The sequence below is a fragment of the Hippichthys cyanospilos genome, chromosome 16, assembly GCF_059441005.1.
Source record: "Hippichthys cyanospilos isolate Australia breed blue-spotted pipefish chromosome 16, RoL_Hcya_1.0, whole genome shotgun sequence".
NCBI lineage: Eukaryota > Metazoa > Chordata > Actinopteri > Syngnathiformes > Syngnathidae > Hippichthys > Hippichthys cyanospilos.
The window spans coordinates 7,689,182-7,716,932 of NC_142384.1; the positions used below are offsets into that span (position 1 = coordinate 7,689,182).

The 27,751-nt window shown below is 40.6% G+C and overlaps 1 protein-coding gene across 5 annotated transcripts; it reads right to left on the reverse strand.

Moving 5' to 3' along the window:
- Positions 1-6: 6 nt before the first annotated feature.
- camsap3 (calmodulin regulated spectrin-associated protein family, member 3) lies at positions 7-27,618 on the reverse strand. 5 transcript variants are annotated; one of them, XM_088436584.1, is made up of 19 exons: positions 27,143-27,618; positions 17,651-17,693; positions 17,428-17,575; positions 10,704-10,844; positions 9,779-9,874; positions 9,464-9,496; positions 8,199-8,337; positions 7,978-8,117; positions 7,806-7,890; positions 7,639-7,684; positions 7,502-7,557; positions 6,841-6,907; positions 4,772-6,758; positions 4,581-4,699; positions 3,400-3,692; positions 3,230-3,323; positions 2,981-3,099; positions 1,857-1,975; positions 7-1,776 (listed from the first exon to the last, which is right to left on the reverse strand). In XM_088436584.1, exons 1-19 carry the CDS (start codon positions 27,267-27,269, stop codon positions 1,477-1,479), a joined length of 4,152 nt encoding a protein of 1,383 aa, XP_088292710.1. In that variant the 5' UTR covers positions 27,270-27,618; the 3' UTR covers positions 7-1,476. The 5 variants fall into 5 exon arrangements, with proteins under 5 accessions (XP_088292710.1, XP_088292706.1, XP_088292705.1 ...); XM_088436580.1 differs by having other exon boundaries at positions 7,639-7,681; positions 17,428-17,693; XM_088436579.1 differs by having other exon boundaries at positions 17,428-17,693.
- Between the last annotated feature and the right edge of the window lie 133 nt (positions 27,619-27,751).

Consider the following 27,751-nt stretch of genomic DNA (forward strand, 5'->3'; position numbering starts at 1 on the left):
TAGGGCGATGATTTTAAAAGGATTTTTATTCTGGTTTGTATGCCAAGGAGAGTCAATGAATGAAATTAACATACATGTACTGGCACAGATTCGATGATGGCAAAAACAAACAAAAACGTGTAATGACACCTAAAGGAAGAGTTGAAGTGGGAAGGGAAAAAAAATTACCTGAACCAAAAGTACATTAGTAGAATCTTAACACCAAATCTAAAGCAAACTAAATAAATAGACCCCCCCAGAGGCAAGGATTTTAGGGGGGAGGATTGCACAGAATCAAAATAAAGTTATTGCATAACCACATACTACTCTTGATAAACAAATAAATACACACATCCATTGTGCATGTGCACACATTCTTACTTTTTTCTCTCTTTTTTTTTATTTTCCAGTCTTCGCATCAGCATTTAAATGTCATTCATAAGCATGAGTTGGAGGCAGCCAGTGATTTTTAAGAGGCGGCATGAGGAAGATAAGTGGGGCTGATTTACCATTCCAACTACATCACTGGCATCTACAATTGTTGGAAGTAAAAAAAAAAAGTTTGGCCATTTTACATTTCCTCCCGGTTGTACATACAATAGACTGGGTGGTTTAAGATTTAGGGCAGCTACGGTCCAGAATAATTCTCCAGAAAGAGGGGAATTCATTTACAGTCATAAACAAGCTCCCCAGCGACAAATACATTTTTCCTCACACAGTCATTTGAGCTCACATCTAACCAACACTTAAGCAGCAGACTATCTTATTCTGAGCTTACAAAAGGGAAATATGCAGCTTTTATTTTTAAGCTAATTATTCTAGAAAAAAAATCCGCATTCAGCATGTGTCAAATCAGCATTGGTTACAAAAACCAGCCCTCCTTCATTGTTTTCTTTCCAGTTGTGTTTCTCCGGATAAGCGCACCGCGAGAGGGGAAAAAAATATTCATCCAGCAAACACGAGTAGAAAATTGACATCCAGATGTCTTACAGCAGAACGAGTCGAGTGCACGGGCGGCGGAATCACATTCATGGAGAGTCGTCTTTTTCCAGATGTGACCTCCTGCTTCAGTCAGCTGAATAGTGATCGAGCCCTAGAGAGAAGAAAAGGCAGTGGAGGGGAAAAAAAAAAAGCGGGAATGAGAGAGGCGTGGGAATGTCTCCGGCCCGAAATACTGTTGCACCAAGGCAAGGCAGTGACGTTGTCTCAACTCGAGTCTTCCTGGGGCCACGGAAAGGCAAAACACTAAAGTGGAGGCAGAGTGCGAGCAAAGATGCCCCACGCCAACAAAACTTAGTTTTGTTTTTTTCCCCCAGTTACAATCAATCCAGGAGATCTGAGCAGGGAAACAATCAATGGGATTCATCCATTTTCTTGGCACATAGCGTTGATTGTTCTCATGATCCTCAATCACTCCATTTGTTTGCTAATAAGCTTAAAAAAAAAAAAAGTTCCCCCAACTGGCCATAATGGAAAACCTGAATAGCAATAAGGTGTTCATTTCGGGGTGGCGAGCTTCTTAGGAGTTCCCGGGCGCTTTTGCCAGAAGTGTCCGGGGATGGTGATGGCGTCCACGCTCATGGACATTGTCTTGGACGGGATGACTGTGAACTGCTTGCGGTCCGAGCTGTACTTGTAGATGGACTCCACCATGTCCAGGGTGATGACGCGCGGGCCGATGCCGGTGAGCCGCGACATCTCCTCCGTTTCGGGATTCATGGTGTACACGGCCCGGAACTGGCAACTGGAGTCCCTGAAGAGGATGAGGAAGTGGTTGGCTGTGCTCTTCTCCATTTCCTGCAAAATGGGAGGGAACATTCAACTTTGTTAGGATGGACTTCAAGGTTGGACTCTGACACAGTTAGCGGATGGCTCACCTCTACAATCTTGTTTTTCTGGGGTTCGTTGACCTTGCCGGCCAGACAGCAGCGGGAGATAGCATTATGGATGATGAATTTGTTGGACTTAAAACTTGGCTCCTTATATAGCTTTGGTCCTGAAAAGAAAGACAGAAAAAAAAAAAGTTTTTCCAGCTCTGCTCAAGACTTAATAGTAACATGGGAGTACTGAATGTGTCACATGGAACAAGTCCATTAATGAAAACAAATAGCTAAAAATTGAAAACTTATTTTTACTCAAGGAAAAAAAAACAGCAGCTCTTTTTCAAGAACTATATTTTTACATTCATAAAACTATCAAAAATGTGCTTCATTTTCACCTTTGAGGTTGAGCAGTCTTTTTTATCTTAAGCCTTGTAAATGTTATATATAAAAAGCTGAACCTAATAAAAAAAAAAAGAAACTTAAAAATACAATTTCATAAAAGCATAAAATAAGTAAATATACTGGCTATTAAAATTTCATTACGGTAAAACTAATTCAAACTATATATAAAAAGCAAGCCAAAAAATAACTAAATTGAAAAATCGTTAACAAACTTGACCCGATTTCTAACATAACTAAACACATTAGAATTATACAGTAGCACAATCAATTATATTACGTCAATAATCATCATAAAACTTTAGATCATAGTCACTGCTTTAGTTTGGAGTTTGCATTTATGTGCTTGTGAGCTCACCCATACAGAAAAGGTGCTAGCCAGCTAAGTAGTTGGCAAGGTAGGTAGGTAACCAGGTAGGTAGCTAGGTAGATAACTGCCTAAATAGCTAGCAATGTAGCTGGCAAGTAAGGTAACTTGTTAGCTAGTTAGCTAAAAATGGAGCTAGGTAGGTAGGTAGGTAACCAGGTAGGTAGCTAGGTAGATAACTGCCTAAATAGCTAGCAATGTAGCTGGCAAGTAAGGTAACTTGTTCGCTAGTTAGCTAAAAATGGAGCTAGATCGGTAGGGAGATTACCAGGTAGGTAGCTAGGTAGATAACTAGCTAGGTAGTTGGCAAGCAAGGCATCTTGATAGTTAGCTAGGTAGCTAGCTACATAGCAAAATTCGGGAGCCAGATAGCAAGGAAGGAAGGCTGGATTGTTTGAAGCCTATGTCAAACCTGTGTATTCTGGGATGGAAGCAGTGGAGGAAACAGTGGAGCCGTTGTCCCAGTCTCTGTCGCCGTTGTGAGCACTCATTCGTCCAGGCGACATGAGACGGGAGGGAGAGTGGGATCGACTGGCAAGAAAATAATAAATAAATAGTTGGGAGCAAGTGTACACAGTATTTGAGATATTGCTAAACACGCTGTCACGTAGAAGTGCCAAAACATTGGAGCTGAAGTTCCCTGTTTGATTTTACGCGTTACCTGGCAGATCTCCTGACAGTCAAGCCTCCAGAGTCATTGGCCATGGAGGACAAGTTCATGGTGGAGTGGGAGTAGACTTTGTTCAGCCTGCCGCCTGCAAGGAGAAAAAGCCCATGAGCAAAACCATACGGGAATTAATATGGCGATTTTGGATCTAAGACTCTCATTACCCAGCAGCCCCTTGACTGGACTGTGGGCGAGGGCAGAGTCGTCCCTGAACACAGTCTTGGGTCTCTGTTTCTTGACGCCGCGCACGGTTGTGGGCTTCTGCCTGAGCACCTTGTCCAAGTCCTCCATGATCTTCAGCTGCTGCCTGCGCTCGTACTCCTGCCGCGTGAATTCTCCTCTGCGCTGGGGGGTTCCCTCGGCCGGGGGAGTGTGCGGCGCCGGAGGGGTGCCGGGGGTCTGAGGCCTGTCCTCGCTCTTATTGCCCCAGCCTTCGATGACCATCCACTGGGGCTTGCTGGGATAAGGACACAAAATAGTGAAAAATTATTTAGAAATTATTAAAAAAAAACAGAAGGTTTGGATGACAAAGGACTTCAGAACTGTGAGACAGAAACTCAAATGGTACTTGGTTTAATTTCACAAAACTTAGCAAGTTTTTTTCAAATCTTACATTTTACAAATGTTATTATAAAAAGGTAAAGCTAATACTAAAACTAAAAAAATAGACAAAAACATTCCCACTGAAAAAAATAAAGGGAATGGGTCTGCTCTTGAAATTGATCAAATATTAAAAAAGCAAGTACAAGTATAATAGGAAAGTCCAAAACTATCACAACACTGTTTCTGACCTTATAATTATTATGTAATGTATTTTATATCAATAATAACACTAATCATCATAAAACATCGGATTGGTTGTATTTCTGCTGTTTAGATACGAGTTTGTCAACTCATACAAACAGAAGAGGTGCTAACTAGCTAGCTAGGAAGCAAGTTAGCTAATTTGCTAGCTAGGAAGTACGTAACTATCATTCCAGATTTTGGTTTGAACAGCATTTTTAACTTTAGTAAATGATTTCGTAAGTGTTGCTGCCTAGTTTGGAATTCAGTATTAATTTACAATGTAGTGGAAAAAAAATGAAAAATGAATTCAAATTGTGTTTGATTAGTACTGTACAAAGCAAAACTAATATAACACTCAAAATGACACCTTACCTGTCTAGACACGGCGTAAAAACCACAGAAATTCATAAGTGAGGTGGACCTGTGATCTACTGTACTTGGCTACAAAACTGTAGCATGTTCATTCATGTATTTAAAACAAAAAACAAAAACAGAAAGAATGCGGTATGAACTAAAATGTCATGAAAGTGATGAGTAAAGTCTTGGATTTAATTCTCACTTGGATTCTTTTTCCTGCTCCTGCTTGCGTCTCCTCATCTCCTCTGTTCTCTTCTGCTGTTTCTCCAGCAAGGCAGCTCTCTTCTGCGCCATCTCATCCTCGGTTCGCTCCTTATCATCCTAATCAAAAGGCTCAGTTTTGAAATGACGCTAAGTAATTAACCTAGCGCAAAGCAGGTTTCTGTCTCCTACCTTGAAGAAGAAACCGACCCCTGCTTTGGCCTCGGGCTCGTTGCCGTCACTCACGGCATTGGATAGCGGATCGGGTACTTGCTCGTCGTCCTCGGCTTCTGCTTGCAGAGAAGACAGCGAGATCTCGATGAGGCTATTCCGTTTGCCATTGACGGCGACGGGCGTGGCGTCGCTCTCAAAGGAGCACTCCGACGGGGCGCCCGAGCTGGAGCCGGCCCCCGTCGCCCCCTCTCTCCTGCTGACGTGCGAGGGCCTGCTTTCCATGTCCAAGCTGAAGATACTTTCATAGTCATTGAAGCCCGCTTCGGATACGGCATCATCTGCGGGGGGACGGGGAGTCGGGGTGGGCGCGGGGGTGAGTGTCGCCGTGGAAACGGGAGTGGCCGTCGAAGAGCGAAGTTCGTCAAAGGCCTCAGAGTCGCCAATGGAGAACGAAGAGGACGTCTGGATTTGATACTGCGAGGGGTTCACGCGGCGAAGGTGAGGAATGCGGTCGACGCTTTGCGGCGTGTTGATAACTCTCGATAGAGTTGGGGGTCTTCCCTCGGAGGGGCGACCGTGTTTGGGGCTTTTGGGAGGCACCGACTGAGTTCTACGATGACCCACTTGAGGAGACTTTGGCGGGGTGACGTGGTTTGTGAGCTTGCGGGATGGCGACGGGGAAGGCGAACCGAAGTCCCGGGTAGATTCTCGTGAGAGCCGCGCAGGGGAGGGGGACTGGGTGGAGGTCTTGGGGCTGGGTGGAATGACCCAGGATTTGTTGGCGGGAGCTTTCTTCTGAACCAGTTGCTTCTGCTGCTCGGTGAGCCGCTGCATGTCACTCTGAAGTGACGTGAGGGCGGCGGTCAGCTTGGACACGGCGTTGTTGTAGTCGCCAAGCGGCGCTGCCGTCTTTTCGCCGGGCGTACTTGCTTTCTCTTTGGCGAGCCCGGGCCCTCCCTTGAGAGGACTTTGAGGGTGGTCTTCATCCTCTATGCTGGCCAGCCGTTCCTCAAGAGTCAACGGAGCCAGGTCTTCCTCGGTGGAGGAGGAGCTGACTTGGCTTCTTTTCGCCTCACCGTCCTCCTTCTTCAGCTGCAGAAAGGCACTCTTGCCCAGCCGTTGACGGTGTTTTGCAAAAATGGCCTCAATGCGCTTCTTCTGGGCTTCAATTGCCCGCCTCTTTTCCTCCAGGCGGACCCCGAGCTCTGACATTTCATTCGTGAGCTGAGGGGACTTGCCGGGGCTTTCTTCAAACTTGACGTCCCACGAGGTGGCGGGGGGGACAGAGGACTCGCCGGCTTTGCGAGAGTCTTCACTTTGCTTCTTTTTGCGTTCTGCAAAGCTGGTCATCTTCACGCCGCTATCCGATCCCTCTTTACTACCGCTTCGATCCGACTGGGAATCAGCTCCAGGCGTGGATTGAGCCCGCGGCGTGTCCTCTGACGCGTCCGAGTCCACGCTACCGTCTCTCAAAACCGAGTCATCGTCACGCGAGCATTCGGAGGCGTTTCTGGTTCGAGTGGGCTCCTTGGACTCTCTCGCGGGCCGCTGCGTCATTCCCGAGCGGGTCGGGGCGGAGCAGCTGGCAGGCGCGGACCTTCTGTGATGTCTTGCACTGGCGGGGTCGTCTGGGGAGTGGAGGTAGAAGCCATCGGGGGCGCCGTCGGGATGCAAGCGAGGCTCCATTTTTCTCTCGTTGTGAATAATCTGAAGTGCCTCTTCGATGGTCGGCAGCTCTCCCGTTTCAGTGGCGCCGATGCCGTTCTCTGCCAAAGTTGGATGATTGGGACTCTGGGTGGACCAGGACGCCCTGTGCACCCCATTGGAAGCAGCCGGCTTGTTAGGCTGAGCAGGAGGCGTGAAGAGCGACCGAGTCACATTCGGGCTAGTTGGGTTCAGCTGGTCCGAGCTGACGGATCGCGTTATCACAGGGTTGCCCATCACAATGTCCACGTCACTGTCCAGGCCAAAAGGAATGCTGAAGGAGACCGCAGACAAGGGGCGGCTAAGCAGAAATAAAAAAAGGGGGCATGAGTACAATTCCAACACACCGTGTTGACGTGTCGCGTATACACACTTTTACACACCTTTTCTTGCTCCACGTCTTTCCGACTCCTTCTAAATGAGACATTGAGGTAGATTGATTCAAAGACCCTAAATACAGTAAAACACAGACACACAAAGTAAAGGCATGCATAATCAAAGGGATGCAAACCACACAATAAAAAAAGGCAACCATATTGACTTTATGGATGGGCAAGTACCCATACCAAGTATTGGTATTGGGCCGATACCTGGCCCCATTTCAAGGTATCGGATCTCACAATGGAAGCCGATATTAGAAGCGGCTGCTCTTTTGGAGTACAGTAGTTTTACTATCCTAAACCAGACTTTACAAATTGGAAGAATATAAAACGGTGGCTAATTTCAAGAAATTTGAAGGAAAATTATATTGAAATAGGTTGGTCTTTCTAAAAAAAGTCAGTTTGTGTCATCATTTTTTGGGGGAAAATTTGTGTATCAAAAGTACTTGGTAACACAATCTGTGACTACTCAAGCACTCATACTGTTATCAGACCTTTTGAAAGACAGTTAAATCATTTTGTTGTATTCATATATAAAGCACTTTTGAAACCAAATACAACACTAGAAGTCAAGCATGCAATTTACACGCAAGCCAACATAACGTGTAAAACAAAAAAAAAGAGCACCATGGGAAAATGTATAAAATAAGACACACTATCTCACCTGATGCAGGGGAGGAAATTGGGAGGAAGGGTTTCTTGAAGATAGACGGAGAAGTGCTGTAAAGCAGGAACACATTTCAGCTACTGAAAATAGTTTCATACAAAAGTACATCCTGTGTCGAATTCAGTTCATCTCACCTATTAATGCTCCCATCCCGTGGCGTTGATGCTGTGGAGCCATCTACTGCAAAAGAACACAAATGGCAGGGCCTTCATTTTAAAATGAACTTTATTTCCACAATGGCATGGTAACCCAAATTTGTATGGGAGTCAAAACTGAGCCATTGGTAAATGATTGAACCTACCTAATGTGTCCACCGGTTGAACAAAGTCTGGCCTTTGTACTTCGAACCAGTGGAGCAACTCTGCTAGAAAGCTCAGCATATTCGGCTGAACAAGTAAGAAATTGAGGAGGGTGAAATGAGATGGGTAATATTTTGCCATGCAACGAACGGTCAAGAGGATGAACGTCAGTACCCAAAGCTCTTCCGGCGAATACAGAAAATCCTCTAGGGCTAAATGGCAGCAGCTCTTCAGGCAGCTGTCACAGAACTCTCGGATGAACTGCAGATTGTAGATGCTTTCAGTGGGTGACATGGTCTCCTTCATGCAAACATCTACAAGGAGAATACAACAAGGGATAAAGCTTAACCAAACAAATACCTGCACGGGTCAGGTAACAACAGGTTGTCTGGTACCTTCAAGTCTTAGCAGGCCGGGGCAGTAGTAATGTAAGACAGCGGCGATAGCGCAGCCATTCGATAGGTCTCGGACTTCCTTCACCTCCGGGAAAACGGGACTCTGCTTAGACTGAACTTTATCCTTTCTGTAGCGAAGCTGAAATGCATATGCGAAAGCAATTAGACAAATGGGAATTGACATAAATAAAAATGACAAATACAGTCATGACTTTGTGGTTACACAAATGCAGTAATGACTTTGTGGTTACAACATCACGGCATAATCATCATTTTTATCATGCTCAGGGACCATGCAAATAATGTATGCCTCCTAGTGGTTGACGTGAAATGTTTGTTTTTTTTAATTTAGTTTGCAAAGCACAGATAAACACAAGGCAAATTCACCATTTCAGGAAACGTAAATATTTCATAAGAAGAATCTAAATTATAAGCCATCAATTGAATTAAAATTACAAAACATTAGTTCATAATTCTTTTAGTTGGGAAACCAAAATTCACCAAATCCAGACCAACGATCAGTGTATTATAAGTAAAAAAAAAAAAAAAGTCACCAATGGTTGATGAGGCTTAGTTTTTCCAATACTATCGATGATCAAAAAAATCTTTTTTATATGAGTAAAAGTTTGATTTTCAGGATTGTGGCGATATGAACTCAGTTGGTACGGTGTAGCTCACAATGTCAACAAATGATCCAGAGAGAAGAGACCAAATAAGTTGTTAATTTCAACATATATCCTTCTGAGAGCTAGCCTATTCATTAGTTTTTACTGTAATGGACATTAATTTTTGATCAATATCGTTCGACTCATTTGAGATGCCCAACTAAATCCTGGCCTTTTTCAACGATGCAATTAACTTTGCCATCTTGCTGAGAGGAAACTAAAACTAGAGTGAAGACAAATTCATCAGCTGGGATTTGGGGGGAAAAAAGTACAGGTTAAAAAAAAAAAAAAAGTACGTCAAGGAAGATGGAACAAAAGCAAAGAGTTAAGGGAGTGAGCAGAAATTCCCACATGTAAACAAACCACTGCTGTTCCATTCAAGCATGTGCGGACATGCCGTGCATGCACCCACTCGTGGGTTAATCGACTGTATTGCAGCCTGTACTTGCAGAAGTCAAATTCAATGAAGCATAAGAACAACAACAACAACAACAAAAAAAAACAGAAAAAAAAAACTGCCTAACCTGTCAGATATTTGATGAGGACACTGGAAGAATGAAGGTAGAGGGAAAAGGAAGAGAGCAAAGGAAGGGAACTTACAGGAACTAGTTTCCAGTACCAGCGGGTAGGACACTGTCAAAGAGGCATTTAAGGACAGGAAGGCAACAGAGAAGATAAAAGAGCAATGGAGGACAGGAGCACAAAGAGAGATTTAACGCCTGACGGTAAAGCAAGTGGCAGTCATACAAAAAGAAAGGATTGTGGCACTTATTCCATAATGACATTGTTGATGCAGAGCTCACAGATATTTTGTGTCAGCGTATAAATGTGCTGGTGCAAAATCATAAAAGATTGTCAGCTTGCTAATGTAGCAAAATGCAGACAGATTTAATCACACTTATACGTCATACTCACAGCAGGTTGAAGAGGTTGGGGCTCGTTTTCTGTGATGGCCTGAGGTGTTTGTTCACTTTGAGCTCCTTCCGTCAGCTCCCTCTGCTTCTGGTTGAGCTGAAAGCGTGCATCAAAACAAGATTATTAATGTTGTATCCTATTAATTTCCTATAGCATTTACCGCCTTTAAAAGCAATACAAAAATTAATCATAATTATGCAGTATTAAGAGTACACCTGCACAATCTCTTTTAGAACTGGAGAGAGAGAGAGAGAGAGAGAGAGAGAGAGAGACAGACAGACAGACAGACAGAGACACTGAGAGAGAGAACAGAGGGACAGACATGAAGTGAGCGAACGAGAGAGACAGACATGGAGTGAGCGAAAGAGAGACAGACATGGAGTGAGCGAACGAGAGAGACAGACATGGAGTGAGCGAAAGAGAGACAGAGAAAGAGACCAGGTGATATTGTTCCATGCCAATAAACACAATAAGCATCTTTTTCACGGAAATCAGAGGAGAAATAATGCATTTTAAAAAGCAAATTAGGATAGCAGCTCAACTGTGTGAGTTTCAAGCTTATTAGCTAACACAACCTAACAAAATAACTAAAGCTTAAACGGAAGAAATGTTTATCAACAAAATGAAAGAAAAGTGAGTGAATACAAAATAAATAAAAACTGGAACTAAGTTTTACGTTTATAAAATTAAAAAAAGCTAAATGATTGTGAAACCAAGATTTTCATTGTATACCCTTTATTCTATTTATTGTTCTTATATGTAATATGCACCAATAGGATCAGGCTCCCCAATGTGTTGTGTACCTGTTATACAGTACAATGACAATAAAAGCATTCTATTATATGCTATCCTATCTTATTATTCTTATTCCCATTTTTCAAGGTTGTGCATTTAAGTTGTAGTAGACAAAAGTGTGCCAGCTCACCATATTCACCCAGTGCAGCAAAGCATCTTCCCAGCAGGAAGTCTCTCCTAGGAGCGCTTGAGAATCGCCCATCTTCACCGACGTCACTGTCTCCGAGGCTCCCACTGCCATCAGTGCATCTATCACGGCTAGGTGGGCGTTCTGTAAAGAATGAGACACAACAGGGTCACCAAAAATTTTAATCTAATTCAAGAGAGGCAACACAGTCGAAAAAAATACTAAACACAGCACGTTGTTACTGTAAATATACAGTGCACAAAGTGTCCTGTGGGGGTCGCCACAAGCCACGTCTGAGTCAGAAACATTGTTATGGTACTAACGCAGCAAACACGTCGGTTGAAGCGGGTGAACTTTGGACTTGTCTGTGCTCTGTCGTTATATCATTACATTGGAAGTGGATCAGCAATATGCTTACACGTATGCGTGTACGGGGTGGGTCGGACATTCATTTGTCAGCTTCCTCCTGCTTTCTCTTTTGTTGAGCTAAACATGACTCATCCAGCATTGTTTGCATGTAGTTATGCCACAGACTGGGGGATTCAAAAAGGGCACGATTAGAGTGAGGTGTAAATGTGTTAGCGACCATTTAGCATCCAAAGTTTAGCTTGATATACATGGAACACCTATTGATTTAAACATTTTTTAGCAAACAAGTCCGCTTTTCATATTTTACTTATTTAAATGTTACCATTCTTAAACATGCCTTTGGGTACATTTGAAACATGTCACTTCACTGGCAATTAAATGTTCTCTTGAACGTTGTAATTCACTGACAGAGGAACGTGAAAGAAAAAAAATCATCAGTGCATGTTTAATTTGAAAGATGGCATAGTTGATAATGTATGTTAAATTATTTTTTAAATTTCAAAATCAAAGAAATAAAGTCTTTTTATACAAAGTACATGTATAGTCAAAAAGAAATAATGACACAACCATGGATTACACTATCATCTGAGTTGGAGGTTGAGCTGGTAAACTCACGTTTTCATAAGTCACCAACAAGGACAGTTATAAAAACCACTTGATCATGAATGACCAACTTACAAATCTTTGAAATTGCAATTAGTATGATTTTTTTTTTTTTAAATCATGGTCAAGGGGCCAGACATTGTTAATTTTATGACAGAGGCCGTGGGCTGGATAAAACTAGACCACTGGGTGTATTTAGCCAATACTAAGTGCATTTTCTCATACTTGCATAACCTTAGTAATGGCCAGAGCTCATTATGAGACAGCTAAGATAGAAAGTTTTAACTGGATAAACCTGTTAGCTCATTAAGTGTGCAGGCCCCCCTCACCTGACTAACAACATCGGCCTCCTAATTAATTGTCACAAACAGCACATTCTGGTCTCCATTCTTCAGTCCTGAGCCTAATCTGTACAAATCGGGGCCTGGTCCCTTTGACATGGCATTAATTCTACTTTCCAGGCTAGACATTCCAACGCAGAATGGGAATAGGGGCAGCGAGGGATGGTAGCAGTCCAGCTACGAGCATGCATGTGCTGATCTTTGCTGGTCACGTGCCAGCAAGCGCTTGTCTGACTGTTTTGGTCACTGCTGGGTGGAGGTGCTGGGCCTTTCTCAAATGATCACCAAGGGCAGAAATACCTCTTCCAACCTCATCATACTTAAGATAATCATCAGTCTAACCATGTATTATCTAGTTTTAAAAAATTATTCAACTACCTGAAATCTGACTTCCATTATGCAAAGTTCTTGCTGTGCATTGTGGGATTTGTAGTTGACAAAAGGCTTCGACCGAAGGACTAAATGTTGCAGGAAAGCTTTTATTTTGCTCCACGGAAGTGGTTTATTTCATGCAACCCATATAATTATACCTGCATATTCCCGCCTACGAAATCTGCAGCATTGAATAGTTGTTAATGTTTTTTTTCCTCAGAAAATGGAAATTCTTCAAAAAGAAACAGCCTTGGAATATACTGTATATATGTACATATACATATGTATGGATAGGACTGATGCCACTGAACATTTTGAGGGCTTGAAAGTTATGTTAATGGCCCTTTCAAAGTCAGCCCAAGTTGGGTGATAATAAGACCAGGTTAGTGAAAAATCCCAGGTCAATCAGGGGTTAAGAGGACCTCGATAGTTATCATTTCAACGAGAATAAAATTGTAGTACTATAGCAATAATATAATTATATCCTCCGGAGGACGAGCCTATTCATTCTTGAATGGCAGCTTAGAATGGACATTGTTTTTGGTCTCTTTTGGCTTATTGAAGATAGTTTGCTCAGGAGAGGACATCCTGGTCTTTCCAATCATGTCATGTGTGTGCGTGGGATGCAATTCACTTTGCTCCCTTTGCACAGACAAAATGGGACACAACTGAAATGGCCAGGTCTCAGGAGGATATGTGGCCTTTTCAGGTGGACATTACTTTGTGTCTATATCTTTCAACTAATTGGAGATACCCTTCTATGTTCCGGTATGTTTAGTAGAGAACATCTAGGTCTTTCCAGTGATGCAATTTACTCTGCTGTCTTGCAGAAATTAATTGGACACAAATGAATAGGCCGGGTCTCAGGAGTTTTTTTTAAAGCAACACTTAATCATACATTTTAACTATGTATAATAACTTTTGTATGGCTCCAGGCAAGTATCCTATCAACATAACGATGCAGCATTTGGTGCAATAGGGAGTTCACCTCAAAAGACACTTAATAAAACTGTATGATCTTTCAGTGAGGTCTGACAGCCTACCTGGTTTGGCGAAAAGAAAAAAAGGAAAAAACATATTGTAACACGTTTTGTTATTCCACGCCTAGCACACATAGCAACAGATGATAAAGCAGGTATAAACAAGACCGACTGGTGAGTGTGCATATACGGTAATTAATCAGAGGAATGATTCATGAGCTAAAGTGCAAAATGAAAAGGGGGTGAGGGGGTGGGGTCCAGTCTCCCTAATGAGAGGGGAGAGAGGAGCCACTCCAGAATGCATGAGGCCGAGTCTGCCAGATCACCATGACAACCAGCCAGCTGACCCACAATGCATCTCAACACAAACCTTAGGCCTCCGCAAGCGAAAAAGCTCGGCGTTCCTGGCTCGCAAGCATCAGTCCCCGAATGACCCATGTGACATTCCCTCGCCCCCCTTTATTAGCCTCGTCAATGGAGCAATTTGGAAAATGCGCATGTCAAACTGATGCAGCATTAGAAGCTAACAAATAACAGCAGGGCATTTTTAGGGCTCATTAAGCAAGATTATGACGTGGGCACGCCCTGATTATGTCTGAAATATGACTTAACAACCCCCCCCAAAACTACGCAACCCCTGCGAGTGTGCACTGAGGGGGAAACAAAAAGGGATCAGGCAGGTCTGGGGCACTGGAGGGGGATTTTGCAAAAGGAAGGAACATGTACAGTATGTTATTTAACCTTTGTATGTAACTATTGGGTCGCGGGCTTAAAACAATAACATGTTAAACAAACTGTTACAACAAACTAAAAATTTAAATATAACTGCCCAAAAGATCATTAAGATGAATTATCACTTGATATTAAGGTGATAGTTATCTCTTTGTTTATGTATTCAGTAAAACTAAAACCACGACACAGATTGTAAATTAAAATGAACCAATTTGATGTTGGTAGATGGGCCCTAAGAGCGGAGGTCAGCTATGTCATCCAATCACAGCTCATGACGTTCAGTCTGCTTTGCAGATTACCTCTAATCTTCACATATCTTTACCCTCAATCTGACGAGTTAGTTATACAGGCCAGCCTTCCAAGAGCAAACGGCCAGCACAGTGCTAGTGTAAAAAAAATTAAAATAACATCATTTTTAGTCTCTGGTAGTGCTGACACTGGCGGTGATTTGTATTGTGTTTGTTTTATTTATAATTTGATTAATATTGCACAAACAACAAACTTATGTCAGAAAGCATGAAGTTCCTTTGAAAATATCAAACCATTGAGTTCAACCTTTTGTTGGTTGAAGGTTGTGACTTAATGTTTGATAAGAACAACGACAGTTTGTCTATTTTCAGTGAGCTGTGCAGTTGTGCCTCTTGCCATACTCTGATATGTATCACATGCTGTGTCGCTTTTATAAACAGTAGATATGTGGAGCTTGTTTGCGATGTGGGCGCAACCTTCAATTGTGTTGCATCTAACAATACTGCATGTCTTTAACTGTGGGTTGCGTCTCATCTGATTGTGCGACAGGCTCGATGCAAAGTTTTTATCTTGAGCAGATTATGGGCCAAGACCACCGCTGAAGCTTCATCCTTCACTTTGACTGCAACATGACCCACTTTTCTTGGCTCCCAACGAGGGGCAGGCTGGCTTAGGACGGATGCGGCAGCGGCTGCTGGGCTGATGCAGCAGGGGAAAAAAAAAAAAATACAAACGCAGCATGGACAGTAGGTGCCAAAAAAAAAAAAAAAAAAAAAAAGAGTTTAGTGGTGGGGATTTGGACGTGAGGCACGCAAGCGACAACGAAAGTATTAGAGCTGCCCCAAGCACAAAAATCAACTCCTATTAAACTGTTAAGCAAAACATTACTGAAAAGTGATTCATTTAAATTGATTTTAGGGGTGAAACAAACATTTTTTTAAATAATCTATTAATCTGTGGATTCATTTTGGAATCAGATGTTTAAAAAGTGTTTTAATTTCCATCCCTTTATTTGATATCAGGTCTTTTTTTTTCATGATTTGGTTGCTGGTTTGGTCTGTAGGCTATGTGGAAAATTGGCAAAAAAATGTGTTTGTCAAAGAAAAAGCAGATGTTTGAAAATGTCTTTTGATCCATCACAATGATAATCAGTTTGCTTTAATACAGGTTTAAAGAAATCTCAGAATATTTCCAGTCGAGAAGCTGAAACACTGAGTATTTTGGCCAATTTTAGGTCTCAAAACAACTACAGTATTTGATTCTTAAAAAAAAAAAAAAAATTCAAATATTTTGATACTTGGTTGTCAAATAATCATTGCAGCACTAAATGATTTATTATTGGCGGTGTCTCGATCCAATATTGATATTGGATACCGGGTCAATATTAGCAACAAAAACCCCAAAGACTATTGGATTTTATCCGTGCGTGCGAAATTGGGTTTTCTAGGTGTACGTTCAAAATTAGCATGTAATCAATATCAGACACTAAGTGGGTCATATTTTGTAATATCTACCGTTGTTGACTAGTGTTCTTTGTTTGAATAACATCACATGATTAAGTCTCTTAAAATTTAATAGGAAAAATAAAACCACATTTCATTCCTGCTGATATTGCAACGAGTCAATGTCGGTATCGGACAATGCTCTTGGCTGCAACATGGGTATCTTATTGCAAGAGAAAAAGTTGGGAGTGGGACACCCCTATTTATATTCTCCTTTTATTTATTTGTATTAATTAGGGATGGGTACAAATACCGGTTATCAATATAGAGTAGATACTGGCCTGACTTTAAGTTATTGGGTAATTGTGGTAGCTGCTGCATGCTCAAAGAATGAAAACTTGGACTGGTATTAATCTGGGGATGTGGGGGGAGGGGGGGTGGTATCAAACATCCCTATTTTTTTCCTCATTGCCCAGCTATTGATTTTAAAAATCAAATGATGCCCCTCAATCTAAATGTTTGCCCACAACTCTTCTACATGCTATCTTATAAAACAGGTTCCTATTGAAGAAGAAAGTTGTCAAGAGGTTACATGAGACCAAATTACCAAGAAAACACTCAGTCTCTTTCAGACAACTTAATTGTTGGCGGATCTTCAAGACGCTGGTTTTGATGGCCTTCCGAGTGAGCAAGTGAGAGTGAAGGACAGAGAGAGGCTCATTGTCAAAAAAAAAAAAAAAAAAAAAAAAAGGGACGAGACGACAAACCAGTTTCTCTTGACTTGACTTACAAGGCCGAGCCGGGCTGTTCTCACGACACATGATCCTGAGTTTCATCAGAACTATTTGGCTATTGTGCTGTTTGGGAGCATCCACCCTGGAAAACAAACCTGAGCCCTCCTGCGCAAGTGGGAACACTACCTCTCATACACTATACGTTTTGGCTAAACAAGCAGGGTAAGCACAATGGTGGCGGATTCATTCGAAAGAGGCTTGTGGCTGTCGTCGTGCTGGCAGCTGGATCCACTCATCCTCTGGGATGAGCAGAATGAGTGGGGGGAGGGGGTGGCCATGCACAGGACAGGGTAGGGGAGCACAGATGAATGAGCGGGGGTCTTTCTGGAGGTCCTTTAATCCCGTGGATCAAAGCATAAACAAGACCCAAATTCAACTGTGCATAAGACCAGCAGGACCAGTAGATAATTGAGTGGACAGACTGATACAGAAGCGTATGGCCACATTATTAGGTACACTTGAAAGTACTGTCCAATACGGATATTGAATCACAATATATCAGCAGGGATGATGTATGCTTTCATATTTTTTTTAATATGATGTTAGAAGAGATTCGATCATGTGATACCAATCAAAGAACAACTGTCAGCAAATGTAGGCATGAAAAAATATACCCGTTAAAAAAAGAAAAGAATGAAGGGATGGAATGGATTGCTTGTATAGGAATGCCAATATCATACATTTTGGATGTTGAGCGATATCAGATACTGTTTATTTTTGGCTGATATCGGACAAGTATCCAATATCAGATGCCGGCAGACCAATATCTGATCATTTTGACTCAAAAGTATGTCTTTGAAACCTGTGTTCAGCAATTTGCATCAAATCCATGAAAGAAATGTTACCATTTTGATGGGCTTGTGTCGCAGGTCTGCATCAGTCACTCCTGAATCGGGCTCTTTGGAGACCAGGTTTCTGTTGGCGAGCAGTTGCAGCAGAGCGGCGTTATCTTTGGGCTGTGTCTCACTTCGGCCAGTGCCGAGCAGGAGTAGGCTGTAGGTGCGGCAATAAAGCTCAGAGGACTGCAGGAGGCGCGTAACTGGCGGTTTAAGGTGCTCTTGCTCATACTGGTCACGGTAGAAGGGATCTCGTAGTTCGGCCGGCACGTTCTCTACCGGGAGACAAAAACAGTGGGTTAAACATTGCAAAAAGAAACTAGAGGAAAGCATAGAGTATATTCCAGGGATATCAGTAAAACACGCATCACATTGGGTTCAGGGGATTTATACGACAGGCAAGCAAATCTTTGGGTGAGCAGTGCTTGTATCAAGGTCAGTAGGACACGATGGGCTTGGAAATATTTGCAATGTGCTCACTGCAAAACAGTAAGTCCACCGAAAATTGTGAATCTCCTTCTCAAAACAGGATACCGTATCTGATTTAATACCAAGACTGACCTGTGAGAAGCAGCACGGTGCCAACAGTGCATCCTGACTCCCAGGAAATTAAAAGAGGATCCGTAGGAGGAGAAGAAATACAAAAGGCTAGGCTAACAGTGGGCTTACCTCGGAAATACATTGGTTGTAAACTGTTTTCCTGTCACCTTTACTGTGGCGATCAATTTGTGAAACACATCCTATAAAAACTCAACAGAACAAGTTGCTATTCAATCTGCTCCTGGCAATAGCAGGAGCTCAACATCGCTTACTCGCTGGCTATCATCTCATTTTGCAACAAAGTCACATAGCTTGGCAGCTTGGATGAATTCTTACTTGACCAGGTTTAATAGTTACGATACTCTTGATCAGTGTTCAAGTGGACCAAAGAAAGATTGACAGCACTGGATAACTATTTTTCATAAACATTTGAAAAAAAGAGGGCCTTTGCAGATTTTTGTGACATGTGATGGAGGGGAATCAAGGCTAAAACTTGGCACGATTCTTCGGATGCCTGTATTACGCTTTACAAGATGCTTTCCTACTTTTTCTTCCCTCAGACATAAACTTTCTGATTAATCCTAAAGTGAACATGTCAAACTGGCTGCAGGCTAAGAATTAATCAAAATATGCAGCATTCTCTGAACTGTCAGATGTACTTGTAAGTTCTGTTTCTGATACAACACACACATATATTATATATACACATATATACACACATATATACATATATATATATATATATATATATATATATATATATATATATATATATATATATATATATATATATATATATATATATATATATATATATATATATATTTTTTTTTTTTTTTTTTTCAAAATGACTACATTGTTCCTGAAAGAAAACAAGCTATTTCGAGCCTGGCTCACTTCATTAGAGATCTGCCCTGACGGGTTTTCCTACAAACAGATTACTGAAAACACACATGAATAGCGTGGCACGCCCTCTTTTAAACTGGTTCCTCTACATGTAGGCTAAAGCAGAAGCAAATGCGACAAAGATGCAAAAACACAAAGAGGCGCACTCACACTTAAAAACGACATCTTCTACAAATAAATATGGAGTGGAGTAACAATATTTCTCAGAATTTTTTAACTCAATATTGAACCAATGTTCGAAATATAAACACTGCTTGGCCAAACTTCCTTTGAAACCCTATTTTTAAACCCAAGTTTTTATCCCTAAAACTAACCTGAATCTTTCTACTACTTTAAACCCCTAAAGGCTAGGTAAATACCTTACCTTAAAATCCTAACCCAGGATTTCAAACAAACTATCTAAAGTTCCTAACCCTACTTAATAACCTAATTTGAAACCTTAGCCCTAATTTTTTATTTATTTATTTATTTACAAGCAAGCGTAGTTCACTCATTTTCTGCTTTGTGTCAAGATTGTGTCCAAATTGACAACATATTACATGACTAATTCAAAAGTAACTGCTTTTTAAAAAATGCTCCTATTTTGGTTGTGAATGTCAAGAGTGGTTTTGGATACATATGCTTCAAAAAGTTATTTGGTGTGTTCCATAACGGTTGATGTTTTGTTTTGTTTTTTTTCAGTATGTGACCCTTAAACTAAAATGTTTGGACACCCCTGCACTTAGAGAATCTCTTGATTGATTATTTGTTGATCAATCTCAGAGGCTACATTTAGAAAATGGGTCAATGATTCCATACCCTTCCATTTTACCCTTTTGTAGGTGTCTCAATACTTTTGCCTCCAGACAACTGTATCTCAGAAGCAGGCCACTTAAAATGACACGGGTAAACTGAAAGTGTGTCTGGCTCCTCTAGATTACACCTAAGCGTGTAAACAATTGGAGGTGTCGCTGTATCATGTCATGTAATCGTAAGTCACGCAAGCGATCCACATGCTATCGCGACAACAAAACAGGTCTTTTGAACAACGGCCTCTCCACTTAAAGGAGTCACATGGCTCGATTTGTTGTTATGCTCCAAACTGCAGTGTCCACATAACATCTGGAAATGCTGAGCGGACCTAAGCCCCCGCAAAAAAAAAAAAAAAAAAAAAAAGCAAGCCCAGAAGGCAAAGTAGGATGCAAATGCCACAACTTATTAGGCTGGTTGGTGAAAGCAGAGCAGGAGAGATGAAACCTGACGCCGTGTCACGACATGACAACCACTGCCGTTCATGCTATCGGCTTTACAACACTTCTCCCCCCCAAAAAAATCGAACGGGCTATTTAAAAATCCAGTGTCCACAGTATCACAAGTGACCAACAGTGCGCCGCTTTTGATTGGCCGCTTGATGATAGCGGCTATGTGTGGCTGCGTGCGCATTATTGAGCGATGGAGCTTGCCTGCCGGCTGCCTTTGTCACACAGATACCAGCGCGCTTGTCTAGCTGCTGTTGACACGCAAACGCAGCAATTGGGCAATGGCAGACGGAAATGTAATTGCGACGGCTCCATACAATCAGCACTGGGTTTCTGGGTTCAACTTTTGGAGATAAATTATCCCAGTGACACCCTGACGGGGGTAACTGATAACATTAAGAGTTTCTGCAGAGGTGCTATAGACAGAAGGCGTACTTACATTTCTCTTTTCTAATTAAGAGCAAATAAATTGGATCATGAAGCGAGTTAGTGCTAAATTGTGACTAATTTCCTATATATATATATATATATATTTTTTTTTTTTTTTTTTTAATTTATTTATTTCACAGGGTGTTGACAACCACTGGCCGTAAACTGTAATTCAAGGGTTGAAGGTTTAGGGGTGCTCATGTCCTGGCAGATGGAGTGTTTTGATAATCCACTTTATGAGAGAATAATATGTGGGAGATCCAGAAAACATGTGCTTTAATTTCTATAGAAAATGAACAAATGCATAACAAGTGTTATTCAAATCTCATGTATAACTATTGAAATGACACTTCCAATAACTGACAATGAAATGAAAACTAGATTTTTTTTCTTTTCTTTTTTTTATTTGATAACTGTTACTATTTTAAAGCAATGATATTTTCCACTATCTTTCAGGAAAATAACATTATCACTCTCCTTCTTATTGATAATTGAAGTAAGTTAAATAAGTTTGGTGGGTCGGATGAAAAAGCTTAACAAGCCTCAGTCCCGGCCGTAGTTCACCTAAGCAATTGTGTTGAGCTCAAATGATAGGTGTAAGTGAGGTACTATGTGGCAAAAGGTAAGATGTTTCAACATAAGCCAGGCATTTGTGATACATGCTATATTCCTATGAGCTCAATTTTTAGACGCTAACACTTTTTTTTACTGCTGGAAGAAGAGACTGGTTGGAACAAACCATTTTTGAGACCGGGTTGCGGTGTGAGGAAGGGTTTGCTGCAATTTTGTTGCTAAATGATTAAGTTCTGCAAAATTCTGGATTGTAATACACTTAGTTTTCTATATTTGTTAAAAATGGCATACATAATAATAATAATAAAAAAAAAACAACAACAACAACACTTGAATTTAGGGGTGCTAAAAATGCCCATGCTTGACATACTATGTGTTGTGATTTCAAAATTGATTGGCCGTCAAGAGACGCAACCCCGTACAACGCATATTGTAGCTGCCCAGTAGTAATTCGCCATCACATGTAGATTACTCACTCCGGCCTTTATTGGAAGCATACAAATGTCAAGAATGTCTGGTCAATAGCGATCAGTGTATTTCTGCGACGAATGATGAATCGGTTTAAAAAAACAATTTGACACTGTTCAAAACCAGGAAACTATTTTAAACGGACTGCAAAGAAAATGGTCAAAGAAATGATTTGCTATTCAGTTGCTGGTTCAGTCTGTAACGACAGAAAAAAAACTATACATTATGTTCATCTACATTCCAGTGTGTTTATTCATCCAAAACAAAGATAATCAGTCTGTTTTCAAAGCGTACTACAGAAATGTCAAAACTTTAAAAGCTATTTAAATGCTCAGTAAATGATCAGATTTTATAGATTACAATTGATTACTTTAATAATTCATTCAGTTGTAAATTAGTTGATTAATAGTTGCACCTCTAGATCTATCTGAACTTCGATCGATTAGGACATGTAATTGTATTGTATAGAGAGACACAAATGAAGTGTAATATGCTAAATATTAATATTAATAAAACCTGCTTTGACAAAATGCAGACTGAAACAATGCTTGGAACTACATAATGAGGCCGAGTGCTTAAACAGGAGGCAAATACATTTTACCTTCCATCCAAACTGAATGCAAAGGTCCAAATGAAGCATCAGCGCTCACATTCCTGCTTGCTGACTAACTCCTCCTCATTATGCCGCGTCTGTGTTTCATTTCACTCATCTATTTTGATTCAACTGCATCCTGTTTAGTAGTCCATATTACACAGTGACATGGTGACATTCATAGTGGAATGCTAATGAAAACGCAGGCAATAAGCAGGGTACAAACATGTGAGCAATCAGTACAAATGTGAGTATCTAAGACAGCAGAAAGTCTTTTTTGGACTAGAATATTCTATTGAATATTCCATTGATGAATATGCATTAATAAAAAGATCAGCCCAAGCGAATGTACCAGGGACGCTTAAATCGTATTAAAGGCCGCAAGGCACGGGGGCGTCATCCTGTCCTGAAAACACTGTGTGATTGCATTACACTTGCCTGAGAGGAGGCTTCACAGACATTGTGACAGAATATATGCGAGATGATGCCTTTGCTTTTGTATCCATTATCCTCACAGACAGGAGCTTCTTCAGGTTACGGAGCAACATATAGAAATCTGTTTGTGTGTAGCGTACTTAAACAGATCGATGATGGCGCACATTAGTATAAAACAACCTGCATGCGTCTGTTACAGTATACTAGAAGAGTTAGAGGGTAAACAAGTGAAACAAGGTAGCATCCTGCTCGCATCCTTGTCCCCTGCTGACTCACCATAGCTACTGCTGGGGAGGGAATGACTAATCATTAAGAGAGGATTTGGAGTATTGATAGCTAGTTAGAGAAGAGAACATATTGCATGTTAAAAAAAAAAGTGTTATTACTTATCCTCTCTCTGCATGTATGCTAAAGGCATCCACATACTTCAATACTGGATCTGATACCAAGTAGGGCTAGGCGTTATGGCCAAAAATATACTGTATATATTAATATATTTTTTCTGTCAATCTAAATTATTTTGATTGAAGTAATAAACCCAACAAACGTGTATTTAGAGAAGGCCTGATTCATTCAATTTTTTTTTTTTTTTTTAAGACAGATTTGAGATAAAGTTGTGATGGTTGTATGAGGGTTACAAATTATATTTAAAAAAAAAAAAAAAAAAAATATATATATATATATATATATATATATATATATATATATATATATATATATATATATACACACACACACACACACACACACACACACACACACACACGCACGCACACACATACATACAAGAGTTAAAATTGAAAATCAGAATAAAACAAGCTGGAGCACTTTCCCCTTTAAAAATGAATCAAATATAATAACAAGCCACGTAAGTCTTCTTGACAAAGTTGTTGTCATTTTAACGATGCACACATTAGCAAGAACAGGCGAATCAAGAGTTTCTGGTCTGGTTCCAGTGTGAACCCGCAAAGTCGTCATTTATCTGTCACATCACTTGTCACCCGGCATCAAGGCTAAATCCGAAATTCCCGACTCGCACACAATCACAGCGGCCTTCACCTTGATGCAAAACATAGCTCTGTGTCAGGATAATAAGACACTTCCTGGGTGCTGAGCTGCCAAACATCGGCTAAATCGATGCATGCACAGCTGAAAACTCACAGGACTCTTCATTAAGTCCAAATACATACGCAATCTAATGCAATCTCCCGCAAACCTAAACAGGTTCTGGGGCATCCTTCCATCCGTTTTTTACAGCGGGTGTCCTAATTAGGGTGGGCGGCGAACTGAAGCTTTATCACAGACCGGTCGTCGGGAAATCACAAGATACACAAAGACAAAAAAGCGTTTACACCAGTGGACAATTTAGAGACTTCTGTTAAGATCACATCAAAGCTTTTAGACAGTGAGCGAGCGTATATTGCTTTAAAAGGCGGAGCCTTGTCCGGTGAGTGCCGTGGACATCAGTGAATAAAAGTAGAATCGGAGCTGATGAACCATTAGCCGATGGGGAATCCGTTGTATTTGTTCACAGAGTGTGAGCATGTGTCTGTAGTAACATTAGCTCATTTTGAAATATAATCCCCAATACTCTTCAGGGCATAGATATTGCTTCAACATTTTTTGTAATCGAATCACTCTAATTATTTGATTATTTGTTGCAGTGCCACTTAAAATATTTACGATTTATGAAATGATTAGTTTGGTTTAGTTTAGTTTTGTAGTTTTTTTCTACTTATTTTAAAACCAAGACAACTGGTGTTAATCAAACCACGAATTTGAAGGTTCCACTTTTAATATATATATATATATATATATAATGTCAGGTTCACCTGTTAGACATATGAGAAACCATATACAAGGAAGGAGAGAAGGCATTTTTCCTATGTCATGCATGAGAACAGAGAACAGCACAAATGTTAGTATTGGAACATAAATAAAAAATAATACAATAATAAATACATAAATAAATATAATAATAAAATAATTTTTAAAAATCCATGGTGATTATTTTTATAAATAAATCATCATTGATACTTTTTTAAAATTAATATTGTCCAAATACTTGAAAATTCAGATTGTCGACAGCAAATATTCTCTAGTCTCTTGTCATCCTCCGTGACTCCATGACTGCAGAGTGAATATCTTGGTGTTGATCAAAATAAAACTTTTACTCTGGATAATTAATGTACTTTGTATATTATAAGGTTGAAATATATTCTTTATTTATATTTTTTCCCAAAAAGTGGCAAAAGAGATCATTATGAGAATAACCATTATTCAGCAGTGTTCTCCAGAAATCAAATTTAAATGAAATAAACTGGGACATCCATATGGACTCACTATTTGAAGACGTACTTTCCAGCATTAAGACAGGTTGTTATGGGCCAGCTCGCAATTATGAGAATATTATGGAAGTGCACCCGTACTGTCAGTGGGTGGATCAAACAGCGTCTGTGAGGAGCACCCACTCAAAGTGCTCTCAGGTCCAACAACAAGGATCTGTAGAGAACTGTCTGCACTATCACTGTCCTGTCATAAGAATGTATCTGTTCTGATCGAGCAAGTCACGGGACACTCTAGTCCACTTTCTAGCACATAATTGTGTTTCCCTCGCTCAGAATAAACTTGATGTTGTCATCAGAGCTCAAGACAGAAAAACAACAATGGGAGATTATCACGTCGGAAAACTGAGAAGTGACTTTGACCCAGAGGGTGTGGCTAAGAAGGGGGTGGTCAGGTCAAACAGAGTGGCTGCTGCCCAGAGATCTGGAACCCTGGAATTATGTAAGCAATCCATGTTTTGGACATAACATGCTACATTGCTCACACCCTCTCTAGCTGCTGTTCTTAATCTGAAATGAAGTGACAAATATTCCATCATTTTATCTGAAACTTTACACACATTGAGCTTTCTTGAATCAGGGAATAATGGAATGTAGCAGGATTATTTTTTCCCCTTTTCCGACATTTATATTTACAAAACTGGCACTCTGCATCATTTTGATCATTTGCAAACTATCATACATTAAACCTTACGGAACCAGTGCAATGATTATTTTGATGATGTACTGCAATTGTTCAACTCATGATAATCAGCGTAATTTTCTTAAAACCGTGCTGTTACTGTCCCAAAACCTTAAAAAAAATAATAACTTCATCATATACTATAAAGGCTATGAAATATATACCTAGCTTCAAAGTGTTGTAGTTGTGGTCCATGTTTTTCAAAATTTAATAAATGTAATTGAATATATATATATATATAAAAAAAAAAAAACATGTTTCCTTTTGTTATTCTGTCTTGCAAATCAGACGGCAGTAGTGTGATGATACTTCACACATCTATAGATTGACGAATCAAATCACTCTGAATCGAAAATTGTTTAGAATCGAATCGTAGACACAAAAATAAGAATGTAATTGAATCCTGAGAGTCAAATATTCCCCCCTATGTTCGGCATTATTTTAAGGTAAAATGTTTACGATATTGGTGTTAAATGGATAGTGTGTAAGATTTAGAGCGTTTTCATTTCGGACAGCAGGAGGTGCTGCAGGTGCTGCATTCACCATTGTCCGAAGCTCTAACAAACATGGCCGCATCCAGAGAATTGCCACCCCCCATGTAATATCATTTAATGATAACTACACCTATGATTATATTTAAAACATATTGTTGGTCATTCAGAACACATTCATTTGCAAGTTTTTGAATTTTACAATCATTTAATTTATTCCTGTTTAATGAAAAATACATCTACATCTTACACACTGTACCTTTAATGCCCCAGATCAATTTATATGTGTTATTAGTTGGTCAAACATGTTTCTAGTTTGAAAAATGATTAACATCTATTTTTTTTCTTCATTTCAGGCACTTTGATGCACTTTAATGCATTTTTTTCAGATTCAGAATAAACTGTAATGCTGTATCAAGTAAACATTAGCTGAAAATTGAGTTAAATGGCTTTTTTCTTGAGTTAATGTAAAAATGGATAACATTTTGGGTGTCCTTGTATATTTTTTATAGATAGAAATGTTCTGTTATTCCCTGGAGGTGGGGGCTTTGCAAAAATAACTGAGAAGTACTGCTAAAATGACCCCTAACATGGTATTTTTTCATAGATTTGCGTTTATAGCGAAACCTCGAGGTCATGCAATTATATTGCTAATTATTTTATGATGAACTACAAGAGTCAAGTGTTACATGGCCTGTCATCCCTGAGAGGCAGCACATTAGCCACGCCCAATGTGGCATGTCAAAAGGATTTCACACTGTGTAAAAGAATGCGTGTGATGAATAGAAGGCTATAAGCAACGTAAATACACCAAAAGGTAAGCAGCCATTGAATAAGAACAAATGTGTCAGAGTCCAACCACTGACGGAGCGTGCAGTTTTCCCTTTCATGTGTGCCTCTTTGTATTCCAAAACCGCTGAGTGGGACGTTAAAACGTTTCTCCGCACGCTCCAAAGGCACATTTCAAAACACGCAGTGGTTACAAGAGTCGCCCCTGGGGCCTGTTGTGTTTTTGAGAACCTTACCTGCACTGCCGTAAGACTTCGCCAACAACCAGGACACACTTGAGCATATTTTCGCTTTAGTGCAGTCGTACAAATCCAATGGCTTGATATCTGGGACGACAAAAGTCTTCCTAATGGAGTCCACCATGGCGGGGTTATTGATAAAAAAAAATGCAATATACGATGAAAAAGGGCTTCTAAATGCGTGTAGAAAAAGCTCTAAAAAGCATTGTCACTCAACTCCCCGATAACGGCTGGGAATACGGATGTGTTTGAGGGATTAAGTCGAGGAAAATATCCAACCCGGAGCTGCTTCCGAGTCCGCTAACGTCCTCGCCGTGGCGGTGGAAAGGGCTCGAATCCTTCACGGAACGCTCGCCGCGGTCGAATCGATGTCCCAAGGCGCCTTGAAGCGAGGTTAAAGAGGACTACTGTCCCGGTTTGGGCCCTTGTTCGACCGCATAGCTTTCGGTGTGTGCTGCTGGTGAAGTAGGTTCAATTCGTCGCCGCCGACGAAGGATTACCAGGTGCACGCCGGCAATGTCACTCAACTCAGGGTCCAATAGGAATAAAGAACGCAGGTACGGGAGGCGGGATATCCCGGTTGGGAACGTCGATGCTGATTTACAG